Source organism: Diachasmimorpha longicaudata, chromosome 16 (genome assembly GCF_034640455.1).
Source record: "Diachasmimorpha longicaudata isolate KC_UGA_2023 chromosome 16, iyDiaLong2, whole genome shotgun sequence".
In the NCBI taxonomy this organism is placed as follows: Eukaryota; Metazoa; Arthropoda; class Insecta; order Hymenoptera; family Braconidae; genus Diachasmimorpha; species Diachasmimorpha longicaudata.
Genome location: NC_087240.1, coordinates 4,148,863 through 4,168,100, shown reverse-complemented (window position 1 = coordinate 4,168,100; position 19,238 = coordinate 4,148,863). Strand labels below are relative to the sequence as shown.

The following is a 19,238-nucleotide window of genomic DNA, read 5'->3' as shown; positions in this document are numbered from 1 at the left end:
TTCTCAATTATTCTAAATAAAAAAAAAATTCACTGTGCGATGATAAAGGAAATTCTTCACTTTATTTTTCAAGTACAAAAGAACATCCGAGGGAAAATCGAAACGCGTTCCAACTGTGAAGAAGGAGCTGAGCAGCCAGAAGGAGCTGATCATCAACGAGACGACTGGTGAGTCACCGGAAATTGTTGGGAGATTGGCAGAGAGAAGTGTGGGATATTCACCAGGGAGAACACGGGAGATGATTGACAACGATTTGGTAAGGGACTCATCTTCCCTCCGCAACGTGACAAATTGACTTTACCCAATACAGGAAACGATATATGTTTGAGAATGCTTGATCAGTTGTTTGTCAAGGGAGTAAATGTTAAGATAAGCTCATTCTGATTACACGATGTTCGATTTGAGTTATGATTGAAGAAATATAAAAAAAAATTATTTTGAATGAGAAATACGAATTCCAACTTTACGTTTTTTTTAGATCTATGATTTTTATTCATTTTTTATTATGACTGAATGTTCTTAAATCTTGTAATTATATCGATCATATATCAAACGATACTGACTTTGGGAGAATCAATGGCGATTTCATATTTTTTTCGACCCATCATTTTTCTCCCTGTTTTTTTTTTATGGCCGACGTGCGTCAATCATTTATAGAATAACGGTCCCCTCAATATCAATATCAATAAATAGAATGAATAATGGAGAAGCGGAAAATTTAGTAGGGAAGGCCTGGCCGGACCGATTATCTGGTAACCAAATTTAAAAAATTTTTTAGCTTTCAAAAGATTGAAAAAATGAATAAATTAATTGGAACTTCTTCTTCAATAAAAATTAATGTGCTTTTTTTCTGATATAGGGAAATTTAGGGGGGAACTAATTCGCCAGTTTAATGCATCAAAATAAGAAGTATCGATAAACAATATTATGACGTTGATTTCTAAATATCGAATACTGATTTCAACAAAGAATCCAACATCTCAATCTTCTACTCCATGCTCATCTACCTTTTTTGTTACGTATTTCCGAAACTTTTTCATCTCTACTCAATCTCTCGTATAAATCGAAATTGAACCAGACCAATTCAGCGCTTCACGTACCAGCGATTTTAGACTTCAATGAAATGACAGGAACAAAAAGCCATTCGAAGTGGCCGAATGGATGACCAATCACAGGTTTCATTCCATTAATATGACTTCTGTGATTAGAAAATTGGAATTTATTCGGTAGTTATTCATTGGATGAAAGAGTAATTCTCATACCTCAAAATAGATTAAATCAACATATTGGAAAAAATCCGTGGAAACGAGAAGAATAAATTACCGCATTGAAAAATTTTACGATTCCAGTAGTACATGGAAAATTCAGCTGATTCTTCTCAGGAGATATTCACCTAAACTGTGATTGAAATTTCTTTAACAGAGAAATACTCAAGTCTCGAAGCCCGATTATGAAATTCACTTTTCCCAAGACCTCAAGGGCTTTCTTTTATCGTAGAGCGTTGGCGAATTTTTCAATAAATTGTTACACCCTTTTGCAACGACTATTCAAGGGAAATATCATCATAAAAATCCAAATAAATGATACTACTCAATGAAGTAAGAATGTTTATTTGAAATTTTCATCCACTAACCGTCAATGAAATAAACTATTTCTTGGTAAATATTCTGAGGCAAAAAATAACTCAAAATATTCCCAAAGACCTCCAGCCATTACACTTTATCATCCCGATGTGAATCCCCTCGTTCACATGACAAAGTAGAAGGTATCAAAGAGGAGGATTTGCCTTCCCCCTTCCATCTATTCACGAGTCAATTTCCTGGCGAACTGCCGAAATGTCTTCTATGTCACTGGATTTTCCTCTACCCTCAAACTCACTATATCTAGATCACAGGAAAACATTTAAACCTCAACATCAACCGATATTAACTTTCTCCCTTCGCTGTACTGTGACGATAAATATCTCACGGGAAATCATACCATAAAACCGGATAGAAATGAAAAACAAGGGGGTGGGGAAAAAATGGGTGAAATAAAGTGGGCAAGTGTCGTTGGCAATCGATCCGTCACCTGCTGAAACTGCCAGACTCCAGAGGATGACCGGGTTTTCAGAGGGCCCTTCATCCTCCTATTTTATTTTTATTTTTTTTTCGTTAGTTGGAATTTATCGGGGAACTATTGAGCGAGTGTAATCCATCAGTCCCTGTCGAATCTTACGATCTTATCGATTTATTCTCGCACATTGCTGAATTAGGAAAAACGAGTTGCTGATTTTACCATTTTTTTCCAGATTTTTTTACATTACCGAGATATTCAACAATTGAATTAACAAATTGGAACTTCATTCTCCACTAAAATGATAAAACACACCCCTTACACTCGTGTTGTTTTTTCTTGTTTATTAGAATTTATCGGAAAACCATTGAACGAGTGTAATCCATCCATCCCTGTCTAATCTGGTGATCTTATCGATTAATCTTCACACAGTGCTGAATTTGGAAAAACGAGCGCTAATTTCACTTTTTTTAAAGATTCTTTAGTTTTCTCATTGCTTTTTTACAACAGTCATTTGTCAATCATTTATCGAAACTGGCCCTCACAACTTTAATATCAATCAAATTGATCCAGTCGCATCTCTCAAATTTTTCAACATGTAGAGAAAAATCTGGCAGTTCATATAGTGGACACAGTAAAAAATAAACGAAGGCCCAATAAAATAAACTGAATTTTTTTTTTAAATCTATCAATCATTTTTCATTTAAGCTCAAATAAAAAATGATAGACCTATAAGTATGGATAGTAATAATTATATATGAGTAAAACCCATTCCAGTAGTCTAGCATTTTGTTGTACAGTAATATCTCAGACTTTTCCCTTCTCGTTTTTTATCGATTCATTATCACACTATGGTAAATCAGAAACAACCGAATGTTTAAACATTTCTATTCAAACTACATCGTCCTAGATATTAAAAAGATTATTCCTCAAGAAACCTATGAAAAAAAAAAATCCCACCCCTCCACCCCCTCACCACCATTTTCAACTGCTCACACAGTCATGTAATCCTTATCTACCTCTGTTATCCCTGAAGAGTATCCCTCTCATTTGTCATCGTTAACGCGAGCACGTTCAGTCCCTTCTGTCGACCCTGATCGAGACTACGTGCACCAGCTTCGGCTTATATTGTCCAAGTTTCCCTCCCCCTATCCCTTCAGTAACTCTAGCTCGTGAACGAGGTGATGTGTGTACAATTCAAGACATGGTTCTCCACACTCACCAAGCCATTTTCCATCTCTCTTACTCAACCTATTCCCCTATCCCTTTGAATCACCCACAATCCATCGTACTTGTGCAGTACTGTTGGATACTAGTTTGACTGAAGTATGTTTCTATGCTCTGTTGACCAGGGGGAGGAGTGGGTACAAGCTGAGAGCTTGATGAAGCTGCTGGTGAGGCTTGCTAAGAATCCAGAACGGTGGGAACGAGCGCACCGACTACTGACTATGAGTGAGTAAATGGAGGTGGATGATATTATTGATTAACGAGATTCTGAGAGTGGGGGGGGGGAAGCTTGTTTATGACACTGGAACTCTAGAAATATCTGCACTAAATGGAATTCAGATGTTAGTTTTCTGGAATTTTCAACGGATTAAATTTATCCAGGAATTGTAGCCTTTTTTTTTGTTCATTGAAATTCTTTTGAACGTTGAAAGCTAAACACAAAAGCTTTCATTTAATCTCCATGTAATTAACGTATTGGAATGTCTTTGTTATGCGATAAATATTTGCAATTTTTTTTTCGTTCAGATGTACCTTTGAGAGAATTAATTTTTGGAATATTTATCATAGTAATTGGAAAAATGTTTACAGTACTCTCAAAACATTGTTTAAAATTTATTTAAATTTCGAAGTTTATGTGACAAAAGAAAAACCTGTCGTTGAGAGGAGAATTTCTAAGAATTTCCTAACGAGAGAGAAAGACTTTCTAACAAAAAAATGTGTAAAATCATTTTAAAAATGTCTGAATAATTTCTAGTTGAGGTCAATGATCACCGTATAATCTCATAGTTAACAAGCTGTTGATTATCTTTCAAAGTAAGATTAAATTTTCCCATTACTACCTTCATAAAAAACTTAACTACTTACTGCAGATTAAATAGTTCACCTTCTCATTAAATATCCCCAGATATTCTGCAATTACCAGTTAAATGGAATTACTCAGATCTCACTTGCCGCAAATTTCTATTTCTCTTCATTGAATGCACCACACACATGAGATAATTCATTAAATTACATTAACGTACTTCACCCAGAACGGAATAATCCAACTAGTAGTAAACACAGAGACCAGCGGATCAACGTCAAAGCCTTTACAACCCTTCGTCCTTCCTCCTCCTTCTCCCCCACCCCCATCCCCCCTACAACTATGGAAATTGATAGTTGTGGGTGGTGAATGTACAAGTTGAAAGGGACGTCGAGGCTAAAATGGTTACCCAGAAACTGAGCCTCACCATGTAAAGCACCCAGAGCCCGAGATTATTAGCCCAACAATTGTTCCACCAATTTCCCAGCAACGTCACTTGCTCTGGTACTTATACAGTCACACGTTGCCATTTTGTACCTTAATTACCTTTCTGCTATGCGGCAGAACGTCGTGATTAGCCGTCCATAGCGAACAGCAACTGCTGTTACCCATCCACTAAAGCTTTCTTCCATCTGGTTTTTCCATCACTTGAGCATTGAAAATTCCCTTGAATAAATTATAGAATATTCCCTCCAAGTATTCCACTTTTACGATGGCAAAGAGATAAAAATATGAACGACAATTGGTTGGAATGAAAATAGATGACATTTATGTGACACTGTTCAGAATTGATACTGAAGAACACCAAAAATACCAAAAATACATCAATCTATAATAATTAGCTGATTCCTTAATTTAACTTGTCCGGGTCACCATTACATTGACTCTTGAAATTCTTTCCTTTAATACTAAAATAACATTAAAGTTCCTAAAATATAATTGAACATGATTTCAACGTCAAATTTCCAGAGGATCCCGATGACGATACAGATATATCCTCACTGGACTCTCGAAAGCGAGGCTACCCCGCTGATTTTCCCCTCTTTACAACCCTATCCCCTCATCCCACCAACCAAAAACCACCACCAAAGAAGCCCAAGAAGAAGAAAAAAAAGAAGAAGAAGCCACATCACCAACAAACTACCACTTCCCCTCTGCCAATTCTAACCACCCAGACAATTCAACCAAAATCAGAAACCCACTGGAGATTAGTAGCTGAACGTCTCTTCGGTCCTGATTGGTCAGCTAATCGTAAGGAGCCAACAAATATATCCAAACTTCACTACCCAAAATCTCCAAAATTACCGGATCATCACGACAAATATTCAAATGATAGAATGCGTATGGATTATACCCGAAAGTTTCACTTTGGTAAAGTAAACACCCACGAGAAGGGCTCACCCTTGAATCAACATGACTCGGCATCCAATTACGATATGCCAACTAACACAGGCTCTCACGTACTTGATTACGATCTTCCGGAGCGTAGTTATCAAAGGCCAAGGGTCACAGACAGGTACGATCGATATCACCATTACATCAACAGGATCAGGGATTTTGGTGATGACAGTATAGAGGATTACGAAGATACTTATCCGGACGTTGACTATCAACGTCATCAAGGCTTGTTCGGTAAATCATGGGGATACTCGGGTTACGAGCCGTCTAGATCGATGGAGGGTTATTATGACGAGAGTAGACAGAATTTTGGCAGATATCGATCTAAACCATGGTCAGTATGGCGTCCAATCATTCAAGTGGATGATGAGGCTATTGGTAATCAAAGGTTATACAATAAATTTGGTGCCCAGTGGTCGTCTGACAGGAGTGTCGATACACCCTGGGGTCTGATTACCGAGCAACGAAGTAAAATATTCAGAAATCCATCAGCTCCATTGACACTCACCAAACATCATGAAATTAATGAAACAACTAAGACAAGATCCAACAAAGACAATTCTCTAACCAGAAGTGGAATGAAATCTTGGAAGGCTTCGGAGCCAACAAAAGCCGTTGTCCTGCCAAAACTCACCATGAAAACTTGGAATAGTTTGACATCAGATCCAGCTACGTGGCCCTTCAAATTATCAGGTGCGAAACCCTGGCCCAAGGACAAGAATGGAAAGACATACAACCCTAACGCTGAACTTGTGAGAAAGTTGGGTCTAGATAAGCAGAACAGAATGCTTGATAAAGACGATAAATCCCAAAAAGACAAGTCTGAAAGCAACGAGATGGATAAAGCCACAAGTCTTCCGCAGAGGGATGTCTCGGGAGCATGGAAGATAGGAGGTAAGACCTCCTGGGGATCACCCGAGGACAAGACCACCTGGGGTGATAGTTTGGAGATGGGAAAATTGACTGATTGGAACGTTCAATTTGGAAAGCCCAGTCAATCATCCACTTGGACACCAAGATGGAAGCAATTTTCATATCACAAGGTCAATGCTGGACCTGTAGCTAAACCTGGTGGAAATTTGGATGGTAATAATAAAGCGAGAAATGCTTTTATTGCTATGTCAGCAGTTACTCCCCCCAGATTTTCCGGCAACGAGTGGAGGAAGAATGACATTGAAGAGACTGTTGATCGATCGGACAGTAGTGTTGACAGGGATGATCCTGCCAGTCAGATGTTAGCGAGACAGGACAATCCATTGGGACGTTGGATCAAAAGCACAAATTTCAAAAGACAGGAGAGACAGAACATCAACAGAACGGATGTACTTGAAAATCAACTCGAGGAGCTGAGGCACAACGAGAATGTAAGTATTTCATTGAATTATTTTAAATATTCATATTTTATTTCTAGTCCACAATTGTCAAGTGTCAAGTCTGAGTGAAGTTCAAACGTCGCTACTTTTCATTCGTCAGTCACTCCTTTGACCCATCTTTCTATCCCTAGTTTTTCAAGTTCCACTGAACCAAGTTATATCAGTAGAGGTAGACATTCCTTAAAACTATCTTCCTCCAGGGTTTGCACGTTTTACTCCAGCACTTCCGGTTGGAAAGACACTCCACGGAAAATTTAACGAAACTCATGGGACAACTCAGTCTCTTGGAAAGCTTGGGAAGCCTTCAGAAACTAGTAGCAACGGCTTGTTGCCAGAGTGAATGGGCCCAGAGTTAAGGACGAATGGCTACTTCCTTGGCTCGAATGAGGTTTTAGTTTTTATACTTTGTCCTTATTTATTTATTTCTTTTTTTTTTTCTTCATTTTTCCGTTTCTTTATCTTTATCTAGACTACATTTCTTTCTTCATTTTTTACTCCCACGAGAATTGTACAAACGCCCCGGTGCACCTTGTCGAGTTACCGCGGGTAAAACTCGTTTCTAAAAGTTAAAGGAGGGGAGGGAAGGGGAGGCATGAGAGGGAGAGAGTCAGGGTAGAACGGGATATTGTAAATAAAAGTTTGTGGAGGGAAGTATCGCCGAGTGGATCGGTGAGTTTTTCCCAGTTTTATAAGTGTATAACTGACACAACCGTATTTTTCGCTTGAGATTTACGGAAAAGTTTGAGTTCGTGGGATTTAACACTTGAGAGATTATTTTTTTGTTTTAATTAAATTAGGTGAAATGCCCTGGGAGGCCCAGGATACCCGAATTTGGAATTAATCCGTTTTTTACGAATATCTCAGAAATTAATATAGATAGACTAATAAATCTTTCATAAAAATAGAGGAGTTGAGGGATTTAAAACTTGGGAAATTCTTTCGCTTAATTAAGTTATGAAGAACGAGGGATTATAGGAGTGAAATTTTTTTAGGAAATTCTACGAATAATTGCAAAGTTTGGAAATTAAACGGTACATATTCAATTAATTGTTGTATGAGATTCGGAGGGTGTCAAGAGAATTCATTTCTGGAGAATCGGAGAAATTTCTGTTGGGGTGTACCACGAATAAATTCACTCTATTACACTACCCACTCCGGAAATTTGTAAAACAAAAATTTTAGTTGGAAATTGAGTTTTTTTTTCATTTTTAGAGTTGGAAGGGAACTAATGGAGCTAAATGAATAGCCCTGCCATGTTTTCGTGCGGAAATTCCATCGAGTTAACTGATGGCACAATTTTCATTTCCCCTCAGGGTATTCCTTCAATAAAAAATAACAGTCACTGTAAGTGGAGGCTATAGTCCGGAAAAAATGGAGTTCATTAAATCTTTGATAACTGATGATTTAACAACCCAATATGAAAAAATCCAGACCCATTTCAAACACTAAAAAAAATATTCAAACAGTGTAAAAAAATATAATTCGAGTAAGCAAAGCCGGTCCATTTTGGTTCTAACTTTCCTGCAGGACAAATTGACAATTTTTATCGGCCTCGACTGATGAAAAATGGTGCCTTTAAATGAAACGAAAAAAAAAAAAATTCAGCGAAAAAGAAAAATAGTAAATCGTACGATTTTCAACCGAGTTTTCATACCATCGTTTGCGTAAATAACGAAAAAACTTTGCCAGTTTGGAAACTGCGAACGCAATTAGAACCAGCTACGCCATTCCTGAAGCAACGGGTGGTCGATCATGACCCCCTCCCCCCCTCTCAACCCAATTCTCCAACTCTACCTCCGCATTTTCCATCGCAAGACCCGTAATTGCAAAAAAAAAGAGAGAGAAAAAAATCCCGAACCCGGGGGGTGAGAGGGAGGAGTAAAAAAAAGAGTGAATGATAAAAAGAAAGTGCAGAGTGCTTCGACACGTGAAAAATCGTGCAAACTTTTGCACCACAAGGATTTCCATTGGTGAGATAGCAATATTCGAGACTCGTCATCGGCTTTTTGAAACGCGTTCGATAACTCATCTTGGCAAAAAAAAAATCAAACTATGATCCGAGGTTATGTGTCCCCAGAGTATAAAAATACGAAGAGGTTGAGTAAAAATCAACTGAGAAAAAAAAAATGTCAGTCGCCGATTGCAAAAGTTGAAGGCAAACGAGTGACGTCCAAGTTCCCTCAACGATGAGTCCACTTCTCCATCTCTACACTGACTTTTCCTGCCTTCGACTTCCCTCATCCTCATCCCACTCACCACCCAGTCCAGCCTACTTCACTCCACTTCCAGGATTTCATTCAGACCACGTAGGAAAACTTTGGTGGAAAATCCTTGGGGATCGATTCGCCAAGTTTATTCAATAAAAATCCCCCCCGAGACATGTTGGAGAAGTGAATTTTTCGACTGGAGAATTGTTGAAAAATTTTCGGTAATGTTTGACACAGTGAAAGACTGTGGATTTTATTAGGATTTTCAAAGTTTCTTAATCTTGAAATAACAAGCAAAATATTAATCAAATATTTGATTCCGAAAGAAATTTTCTTTTCTATCAAATAAATTCCACCTGCACTATTTTTTTTATCTGCAATTCCCTCCTGACCAGATCTCTATCAAGTTCTCAACTAAAATCAAATTAATCGAGTTAAAATTAATAAATTAATTAATCTATCTAATTTAAGGCAATTTAACTTGGATTGTTTCAGAATCTAGTACCATCGACTCAAGCCACTTACTCGACAGTGTCACAATCAACTAACAGCACCACAAGTCCCACAAAGTCAACTAGCAACAGTGTGGAGCACACCAAAGTAAATCAAAAGTCAAATCACACGATAAAATGAATTGATTATTCTACGAAACTTCCACTGGACTCAATCATTCAACCAAACTGGGATATTTCCATTTGTACGTTATCACTGACTAAATTATCAATTACTGAGAAACTTTGAATACCATTTGTTTATCAGCCTAGCAACAATTGTTTATCCCCTGTTCCCTCAACCGTCGTGAAATTAAGTCGTTAATCTGTTAAAATTCAAGTTAATTGAATACATTAAAAAGGGAACACGAACATAGTTGCATTGACAGGAACGATGAACATCCCCATCGATCCCTAATTTTATCACAGGGATTAACGAGCTCTGCCCCTCCCTCCCCTAATATATTTGTATTCGCCGTTAAGATAAATAAACTTTATGTACATATATTACGTTCTCACGATTTAATGTGTCCAGAGAATATTCAGTGTTGTATCTAATTAATAATTGTTTTAAGATAAAAGAGAAAATAATGAAAAATATTAATAAAAGGACACTGTTGTACTCGTGCACTTTATAAAATGAACAGACACTAAACAATTTCGAGAAAAACAGTATAAAAAATAATATCCGAGTCCCTAATCGAAAACAAAACCAGCTGAATATTGTATAATTAAAAAAATTTAATGAAACATAGATTTCAAAGTCATCCCGCACATACCACATAGGCATAACCGAAAAAAAATCCTATCGAAGCGGAAAAAAAAAACAAAAAAAATCATTTGAGAAAAAAAAATGAAGAAATACAAATGAATAAATGTCATATGTTATGTACTAATTGTTTCATCTTTTTGTGTATTATCCTCCATGTGGCTTTACGATAGATTGAATACACCAACCAAGGGGATAAGAGGATGAGGAGTGACAGGAGATGTGGGATCAGCTGCCAGAGCTGATATTGATAAGAATTTTTCGTAATTTGACCTGCGAAGATCGATTCAATGTCAGTGGAGTTTGTCAGGTATGGAGGAGAGGTTTGGAAGCTCCAGCCTTGTGGAGATCAGTTACGATACTCATTGACAGGGATCTAACGAGTGGATTCCCCCAGGCAACTCTATTAGCTGTAATACGACTTATTTACCTATTTTAAATATCGCTAAAGTAGACATAATAATATCAATTTATGTTATCAAACCCAATAACATAAAGTACTAATGTCGTACGGCAATAAACGTATCAAATGATGCTAATGATTATAGCCAAAATTATAAACAAATATTTCGAGTTAATTTTAGAAAAAGTATGGGGAGCACATGCGAAGTTTGGAACTGGCCTGGTCCAGGCCCTACATCATATCGAAAGAAACTAAAAATTATGTGCATGTGAAGGCACAGGAGGGAGTGGACTTTCTAATCGTTTTAAAAGCGAAACAAGTTCAGTTGAAGGAATTTATTTTGACGAATTGGTACTTCGGAAGTAACTGGAATTATCGAGGGAAGATATTGTACGCCCTGAATCGTTTTATAGGGTAATAAACTTGTTTAAGATTTTTACGAAGAAGAACATATACAAGGGACAATTGAGCTTGTCAATGTCTACTTAAGGGTTTCAGAAATTAATTTGAAAATACACTGATTTTATCCGGAGAGAGATGCACGTTTTTATAGATTTTTTCCAAAAACAATTAGACCGAGAAAAATTCATGACAATTACAGTTAACTTTTAAGTCTCTGGAATTTGTACTAAATTTAGAAAAGAGCTGAAAAATTCAACTGTGATTCTAAACATCTCTCTGATCAATATCTTTATCTGTTTTTATCGAACGCAACTCTCCAAAGCAAACAATAATTCTAATTAAATTTAATAGCGAATAAAAATTTGACCGAATAATCTACTCTCGAAACTCCCAAAAATTCTAGGAGTCAGGGCAGTTTGGAAACCCTAAGCCTTATTAATTCGAATCTGGGTGTGACAGACGTATCAAAGCTTCTGCGAGCAGTGACCGTGTCCTCCGCGAATAGTCTGAGGTCCCTAGACCTCAGAGGGGCATTTAAAAACTGGCAAATTCCGCACAACAGTTCAAAGTAATAACTGAATAAAATTCATAACGACTCACCAGTGATGGAGAGCCTTGTATCAACAGATATCAAAGGCATCTCGGTCATCTCGACGCTCTCACCAACCTCCAAGTCGATTATCCATCAATCTCCAGCCAATGTCTCCTTACACTGGCGAATAGTGCTCCGAATTCCCTCAGGACACTTCACATTTCAATCACAAACACAGATCAACGACACCACACAATCGATGATTCAGCCTGGCAGACCCTTGTCTCCGCTTGTCCCCAATTAACTGTCTCTTTCAACATAGGTATTCAGTATCACTCGGTGTGTCCATTCCTTGCAACTGGAAGCCACTGAATTAATTCACTAATCCCTTCCTATTCATTCAGTCAATATTTCACACTTCGAGGACATGTCTTATCTCCTGCAACCGAGTGTACCAATGGCCAAATTTCAGATGTACAGTGGACACGTTTGGGACCAGAGTAGATCGAGAAACTTCAGAAGTACTGTTGGACTACTGGTCACGTATTACTCCAGTACTTTAGGTAAAGATAGAACGTTTAGATTCAAGTTTTAGAAAATGGGAAAGCTTTAAACTCTGAAAGTGTCCTTCTTATGGTGCTTCGGCTTCACAAGTATTGAGAAGATTTTTTAAAAATATAAATTTAATTTTGGAAATTAAAAACTGAATTTAATTCTCAACAAAAGCTCTCATAAACAAAAATATTCTGGTTGATCTCTAAAAAATATCTCATAATTATAGATTTTATTTTTGAGTGAAAAAGTAATTATCGAACTCGAGTGTCTTTCACTGTATTTAAATTAATGACTCTTTCGCCTTCAGATGCCCAATTATTGAGATGATTTTTCAAAATATAAATTAATTTTTGGTAATTAAAAAATGACGTCAATTCTGCACAAAAGCTCCCAAAGACAAAAATATTCTCGTTGAGATTTTAGAAAAATTTCTCCAAGTTTTATTCCCGAGTTATATATACGATAATTATCGAACTCAAGTGTTACTCGCTGCTGATGTAATAATACTACCCGAGTTTGAGAATATTCGTCAGGCAGTCCAACCGTAAACACGGCCTCGAGTTCTCGGAACCAGCAAACAAAACAAATCGCCGACTAGGCAGAGGGAACAGGGCGTTGGACACACGAATGCGCGAATAATCATCATGATCTATCATGTTCAATACTTCAATTATTGATAGTTTAATTTGATCGTTCAATGCACCAATTTTTACCGCACATCACGTAAAGATCCAAAGAAGTTAAGGGATATTGGCTCTAGATATGGATATTCCAATCGATTATGAAGATTTACCTCGGTTATTTCAACAGTACACAAGCACTCGGGGCAGCGGAAACGGCTGAACACAACACACGGATGTAGAGGACACAAAATATCACAATTTTCACTCACAACACAATTATTTTACGTATTAGATCACTCATTGCCTTATTTAACGAGGAAAGCACATTAATCGCGAGTCTATCGGTACTTTTCGCGATTTATTAAACCCTAAACACGACTCGCGAAAACAACGCGGGAACTACTCGCCGGCCGGCCAACGCCATGTTGGATGTACGCGGGGGTGGGGGGGCTCTAGATAAAATGGCGGACGGGGGGACGCTATCGAGAACAAAGGGATTATGGAAACTGAGGGAATTAATTACCGAAATTGTTCTCATGATATTTTTAGACCAAAAAAAATGGGACTGTTTACAGACCGACTCTAGAAATGTAGTTTTTTGGTTTTTGTATGCTTAAAAATTTTGATCAGTCAATAAAATTTATTTGGATTCATCGCTGGACGGTTGAATTAATGAAAAATAATTTGATAAATTATGAAAAATAAAATCGATTTTTTTTTCCATGAAAATTAATATAAATATTTGGAATATGTTTCATCAAAAATCTATTAATAAAATCGTGGGATATTCACTGTACGTGCTATTATTTTAATGTATTATGGAGATTTACCTTGGGTATCTCAACGGTAAACACGTCGCGGGTTCGCGGAATCACCGAACAATGACGCCGATACACACGAGACAAAACAACCCGATTTTTGACTCAAAAAACAATTATTTTATGGATTAGATCACTCAGAGTACTGTTTACTAATGAATAATATATGATTTATTACTTAATAAAGATTATTTTCAATTATTTAACGATAAACACGACGGGGGGAAATAGGTGATGCTCCTCGCTGGCCGGCCGGCGTTATAATGAGTCGTCAGAGTGGGGGGGCACCCTGTTGTGCACAAGATGGCCGGTAGTGACGCAGCAACTAGTGGTGTGTTCGCGGGCTGAGGAAATAGATCCTCCGAATCGATCGACAATTATTCACAATCTCACGATTAATCCCTCAATTTGACATCTAATTGCCAGTTAATAGAATCCGAGTAGTTAAGTAGTGCGCGAGTGATATAAGTAGGGTCTAGGAAGTGCTAAATGAAAGACAATGATCGTGAGAATTAGAACTCCATCCAGAACAATCGATCGCGTCGTTCGTGGAGCATCTCAGTGGTTTTTGGAGACATATACCAAAGTGTTGGGGATGTTGGACACCATAATTACTCTGAGTCTGATAATTCTGTAGCGAAAGTTGGTTATAAATTCTCTAAAGTTAGACATATTCTCCTGAAAATCGACAGGGCATTTTTTTGTTGAACAGTGGAGACTCAGAGGACAAATAATTCAGTGATTACTGTTAAAATCGTCAAAATGAAATTTCATAAAATTAATTGAAAATTAAAAATCGTGGGAAGAAGTGATTTAAGATGAAATCTTTACAATTTTCCCCTGAAACTCTGATTACTCTAGTAATTGCATAACTGAACGAGTAAACACCCTCCGATAATCGTAGTTTAATTAATGTGTTAATTAAATCAGCATCTGGGCGATTGAGTTCCGCCATCACGGAACTGTCGATAAAACCCTCGAGTTCGAATAATTAATTACTCGGAGAAGCCATCACTAAAGGTAAGATTTTTCCTTTTTTAGCTGAAGTAATACTTCAACTCCGGAATAACCGTGAGGAACTGGATGATTTGCTTGTGTCAATGTTGCAACGATGCAAACTTCTGACCACACTGCGTTACGATGGAATCATTAGAAGTCTGGATACACTCAGCGAAATACTCAAACTCCAAAGTGAACGTATAACTCGATTCAAAACGATTCATGTGAGACCCAGACGTGTTAACATGCAGAATAGGGAAATTTTGAGTGATATTTGCTACAGATTCAATCGGGAATTGAGAGATCAGGGTGTGAATTTTGAAGTTCAACACCCTGGCAACTCGATTTTTTATTATTAACAGATTTATACAATATTAACAATAAATCTCCAGCAAAGAGCTCAATGGTTCAATCAGTCAATTTTTATGTGAACAGGCATAAAAATCTTTAGTCTTCTGCAAATGATTGACATAACGCAAAAGGTCGTTTAATTGAAATCACGTAATGAATGCTGAAATGCATCAATCCATTACTGAAAATATAAATCCAAATTTACCTCCACGTCCTCTGTAATTGATAGAATCACTCCTGGCATTCAGAACGCTTTATCGAATTTTATTTGGCATAAATGCAAAATTTCAATTAATATCTTCAAATTGTAGCAGCATCGTTGATCAACAATTCGCTAATTGATTATTACTGTAACTATTTATCATCAATAATTAATCCCCAGCTTCAACTCCAATTTCTGGGTTAATTAAACAATTTTTAAGCGACGTAAAACAGATTGTCGATATTTAGTCCTCTGAAAATCGTGGATTAACCACGAAATGGTATTCCATCAAAATTACGTACCTAACAAATATAATTAAATCTGAAATAATGAACCAATCCATCACCAGAAATAATAATGGAAGTTAAACTTGATGCTCAGGTTGTTCATGCAATCAATAGTAGAGTAGAGACTCTGTTATCGAATCCTCAGGTTATAAATGCAATTAACTGCCAGAATGAAATTTCTGGATTGAATGTACAGTTGCCACAGGACTCCCCAATGCCTGGGCGAATGAAATTAATTAGAAACAGCGGAAATACAACCCAAAGAACTTAATTAGACAATGAATTCTCCCTCTTTGGATGACGTCTCCCCTTGTCTTCTCAAACCACTCCATGAATCTTGATTACGTGACTAGTCAGATGAGTCCTGGAAACAAATCCTTTGCCACATCTCGTGCAGGAATAAGGTCGGTCGTTGTTGTGGTACCTCAGGTGAATTATGAGAGAGGTTTTCTGGGCAAATTTTCTGCTGCATTGATCGCAATTGTATGGTTTTTCCCCGGTGTGAATCCTCCTGTGGACGACTAAACCTGACTTCGTGGCGAATCTCTTGTTGCAAATATCGCAGATTTCCTTCTTCTCGCCTGTGTGAATAGTCTCGTGAGCTCTCAGGGAACTTCTGCTGGACAATTTCATGCCGCAGGTCGCACAGAGGACCTTCGAGGGCTTCTTCTGGGCGGATCCACTGCTCCTATTGTCCCCGTGGTATTGTCTCTCGTGGAATAGAAGGTTCTTCCTGTGGGTGTAAGCAGCCCCACACTGTTCACACCTGAATGCCTTGATGTTCTTGTGGACGTTCTCGTGGGCCAGCAGCTCACACTTGAACAAAAATGCCTTATCACAGAGATTGCATTTGAAACTGAAGTCCCTCATGTGTCGCTTCTTGTGGAACTCTAGGTTTGTCTTCTGGTGGCAGCTGTAGTCACACAAATCGCAGTGGAATCTCTTCACTCCAGAGTGAATGATCTTGTGTCGTGCTATGTTCATTGGGCTTCTGAATGATTTTCCACACTCGTCACAGCTGAAGGCGTGTGTTACATTGTGGGTGTTCTTCAGGTGCTCCACCAACTTCATCACGTGGGGAAAGCCTGCACTGCAGTGGGAACATTTGTGACCCGTTCGTGGATTTTTCTTCGGCGAAGGCTTTCGGGGGAATCTGAAATTTTCTGAGAGTTAAATCGGAGAAATTTTGGGAGAGAAGTCAGAGTTGTGGAGAATTAGTGGGCGAGGGCTTGGAGGTAGTCTTGATTTTTTGAGCTTTGTCGACATTCAAAATTAGACCTGCAAAATTTTATTAATAGGAATGGAAACTCCTGTTCAAGTACTAAAATAGAAGAGGATTTTAGTGGATAAAAACAACTGAAGGAGTTGGATTTTCCTGAATGGGATTAAATGGAAGTGAATGCCATGTTGCGAATTTAGGACTGGAATAAAAAAAGGGGGAATTCTTCTGTGTCGTTAGAAAAATATAAAACCTGGGAATTAATTAAACCAGCGGAATAAACGAGATAATGAGGAGCATCCGGTGAGGGGAAATAAAGATACAGTAAATGTGGAAAAGCTCTTGAACTTTATTATTACTTCTTCATCTTCACGGAAGAGTTCTGTTTGCTTTCCAATAAAAAACATGGTTTCAAACAATCGTGAAAGGTTTTCTTTAGCAGTGGGAAATATACAGGCGACACAATAGAATTTTCAATTTGTAATTTACCCAGAATTGATTTATATGGAGATTTAATTGAGTATAACTCAAAATAATCTTTAGTGAGAGGAAAATAAAACTACGGTCCATTGAAGAAAGCTTGTAAACTTTATTACAGATTGGTTACTTTACAAAATTCTTAGTGGAAACCCCGTTATAACAACAAACGTACCTAGGAACTATTGAGAATAACAGTTAATAGTCTTTAGTAGTTCAGAGTACTCAAGTGAAACAATTAAATTACCATTTTATTTCATTTCTTCAGAATTAATGACAAATCAATGACTAATGGCTGTTGCGAAGTCCATGAAATTTGATGAATGGTGATACAGTTTATTGTATTGATTTTTGGAGTAAAAAAAGTTAATGACCAATCCCATTACAATCGAGGGCGATGCTCAAGAGGAATGGAAGGGTAGAATGAAGAGAAAAATTAATGGTCTGCTTAGAAATAGCCTCCAAATTTATTATTGTATCTTCGTCTCTACAAAACTCTATTGATTAGGGCATTCCATCAAATAACAAACAGACTTATAAATCATTGAGAATAAGTTTGAAGTTTCTTTAGCCGGTGAGACTATCCGAGGCAGGGAATGAACTGCTTGTTTTGTCATATTACTTCAACTAATTAAATTCAGCACAGAATTGGCAGAAAATAAATGAAAAATCTCTGGGTTTATATTTTCATAGAATAAAAATCGAGAATACACACTGAGAAAAAAAATACCAGCATTTGGCAAATATATTTTTTTAGTGACTAAATAAAGCTCATAAGTCCAATTTTCAACTTATATAAATTAAATTAAATTTTGCGATTTTGTGACTGGAACTTTTCTCTGTGCACTTATTCCTCAGTTGAACACTTCAAGAATCCCGTCAATGTCTCTAAAAATCCGGCAACTAAAACTAATGTTCGACATTGAAATCTTCAAAGTTCACCTCATCATCCTTATGCTCCCCCGGTGTCTTCGAGAGATGACTGATAGCACTGGGTGCGACCTCCTTAATGAAAGAATCAATATACACTTTGGGCATGGGTGGTAGCTTTCCACCGTGTTGTCTGCGGTGTCCTGTCAGAGCTGGCTTCTGCACAAATGTCTTGCCACAGATATCACACTCATACGGCCTCTTCCCCGTGTGTGTCAACAAGTGTTGCCTCAACGAGCTCCTCGACGAAAATCGGCCTTTACAAATTGTACACTGTTGCGGTTTGACTCCACTGTGTGACAGAATATGCTTCCTGAGATTCCACGCTCCCGCAAATGTTTTTCCACACTTGTCGCAGGTGTATGTCTTCGGTGGAAGCTTGTGGCTTTCCACATGCTTCTCGAAGCCCTCCTGCGTCAGTAGTACCTTCTTGCACTTCTTGCACGGGTATTTCTGCTGCTTGTGGTATCTACCAGCGTGATAGTCCAACTTGGCCTTGTCTTTTGTCACGTATCCACAGTCTTGACAGAGAAAGTTCTCCTCCCTCGCCACAACATCGCGGTTCCTCAGTCGTTTCATGCTAGTGTCTGGCATCTGGGGCAAGCGATTTTGGTAAACAACCACTTGTCGGTTTCTAAGCTGCTTCAGGGTTTTGCATTTACCACTTGTGTTATTCTTGTTGATGAGCTTTGAGTGCTTGTGCTGCATGTGTTTTATCAGAACGCGCTTGTCACGAACAGCGTGAGGGCAGTGATCGCAGAAGAAACAGTCGCCTCTGTGGGAGTCGGAGAGATGGGCCAATAGGCTCTCTTTACGAAGGTACCTTTTCGGGCAGATGGGGCACTTCTGGCTGTGGATATTCTGATGGACTCGGGCGAATTCGCGGGCTGATGGAGCGGTCGAGGCTCCGAAGTATGTCTCAGAGCAGACTTTACATGTGAGCTTCAGTTTGTAACCGTCCATCAGCAGGAGGTTCCGCATGAGCGGCTGCTCGGCAGGGGTCTCCTGCAGGTCTTTCAGCTGCTTCACTTTGATGTAGGGCATCGGCGCGCTGCAATATAAGATATTTTTTTCCGGTTTTTATTCTGTGATTGAGGGGGTTGGTTATGTCTGGTATT

The 19,238-nt window shown here is 38.1% G+C and overlaps 5 protein-coding genes across 8 annotated transcripts in view; 2 read left to right on the top strand and 3 right to left on the bottom strand.

Moving 5' to 3' along the window:
* The window catches only part of LOC135170051 (uncharacterized), a 57,677-nt gene extending 47,232 nt beyond the window's left edge, over window positions 1-10,445 (top strand). For 3 of the 4 annotated variants that reach the window (XM_064135550.1, XM_064135552.1, XM_064135551.1), the window contains exons 5-9: window positions 74-256; window positions 3,408-3,507; window positions 5,054-6,846; window positions 7,056-7,243; window positions 9,558-9,697. In XM_064135550.1, coding sequence (XP_063991620.1) covers window positions 74-256; window positions 3,408-3,507; window positions 5,054-6,846; window positions 7,056-7,211 — 2,232 coding nt within the window. In that variant the 3' untranslated portion in view covers window positions 7,212-7,243; window positions 9,558-9,697. Of the gene's footprint in view, window positions 1-73; window positions 257-3,407; window positions 3,508-5,053; window positions 6,847-7,055; window positions 7,244-9,557 lie in introns of all 4 variants that reach the window. The other variant, XM_064135553.1, reaches the window with a different exon arrangement.
* The window catches only part of LOC135170067 (protein cueball), a 165,494-nt gene extending 153,630 nt beyond the window's left edge, over window positions 1-11,864 (bottom strand). Inside the window, exon 1 of the mRNA XM_064135580.1 lies at window positions 11,728-11,864. Coding sequence (XP_063991650.1) covers window positions 11,728-11,776 — 49 coding nt within the window. The 5' untranslated portion in view covers window positions 11,777-11,864. The remainder of the gene's footprint in view (window positions 1-11,727) is intronic.
* LOC135170099 (F-box only protein 39-like) lies at window positions 10,543-15,262 on the top strand. Its single transcript, XM_064135617.1, has 6 exons — window positions 10,543-10,734; window positions 10,907-11,139; window positions 11,531-11,695; window positions 11,755-11,981; window positions 12,064-12,222; window positions 14,697-15,262. The coding sequence occupies exons 1-6, from the start codon at window positions 10,543-10,545 to the stop codon at window positions 15,011-15,013; spliced, it is 1,293 nt and encodes a 430-aa protein (XP_063991687.1). The 3' UTR covers window positions 15,014-15,262.
* Window positions 15,263-15,812: 550 nt separating this feature from the next.
* LOC135169891 (zinc finger protein OZF-like) lies at window positions 15,813-16,565 on the bottom strand. Its single transcript, XM_064135277.1, has one exon. The coding sequence runs from the start codon at window positions 16,563-16,565 to the stop codon at window positions 15,813-15,815; it is 753 nt and encodes a 250-aa protein (XP_063991347.1).
* Window positions 16,566-18,099: 1,534 nt separating this feature from the next.
* Window positions 18,100-19,164, bottom strand: LOC135169890 (zinc finger protein 26-like). The gene has a single exon (XM_064135276.1). The coding sequence runs from the start codon at window positions 19,162-19,164 to the stop codon at window positions 18,100-18,102; it is 1,065 nt and encodes a 354-aa protein (XP_063991346.1).
* Window positions 19,165-19,238: the final 74 nt, after the last annotated feature.

Coding starts and splice junctions, on each gene's coding strand:
- LOC135169891 (XM_064135277.1), bottom strand. CDS start 16,565: ATGAAGTTGGTGGAGCACCTGAAGAACACCCACAATGTAACACACGCC.
- LOC135169890 (XM_064135276.1), bottom strand. CDS start 19,164: ATGCCCTACATCAAAGTGAAGCAGCTGAAAGACCTGCAGGAGACCCCT.
- LOC135170099 (XM_064135617.1), top strand. CDS start 10,543: ATGTGGGATCAGCTGCCAGAGCTGATATTGATAAGAATTTTTCGTAAT. Junction 10,735..10,906: donor CCCAGGCAACTCTATTAGCT/GTAATACGACTT, acceptor AGTTAATTTTAG/AAAAAGTATGGGGAGCACAT. Junction 11,140..11,530: donor GCCCTGAATCGTTTTATAGG/GTAATAAACTTG, acceptor CAAAAATTCTAG/GAGTCAGGGCAGTTTGGAAA.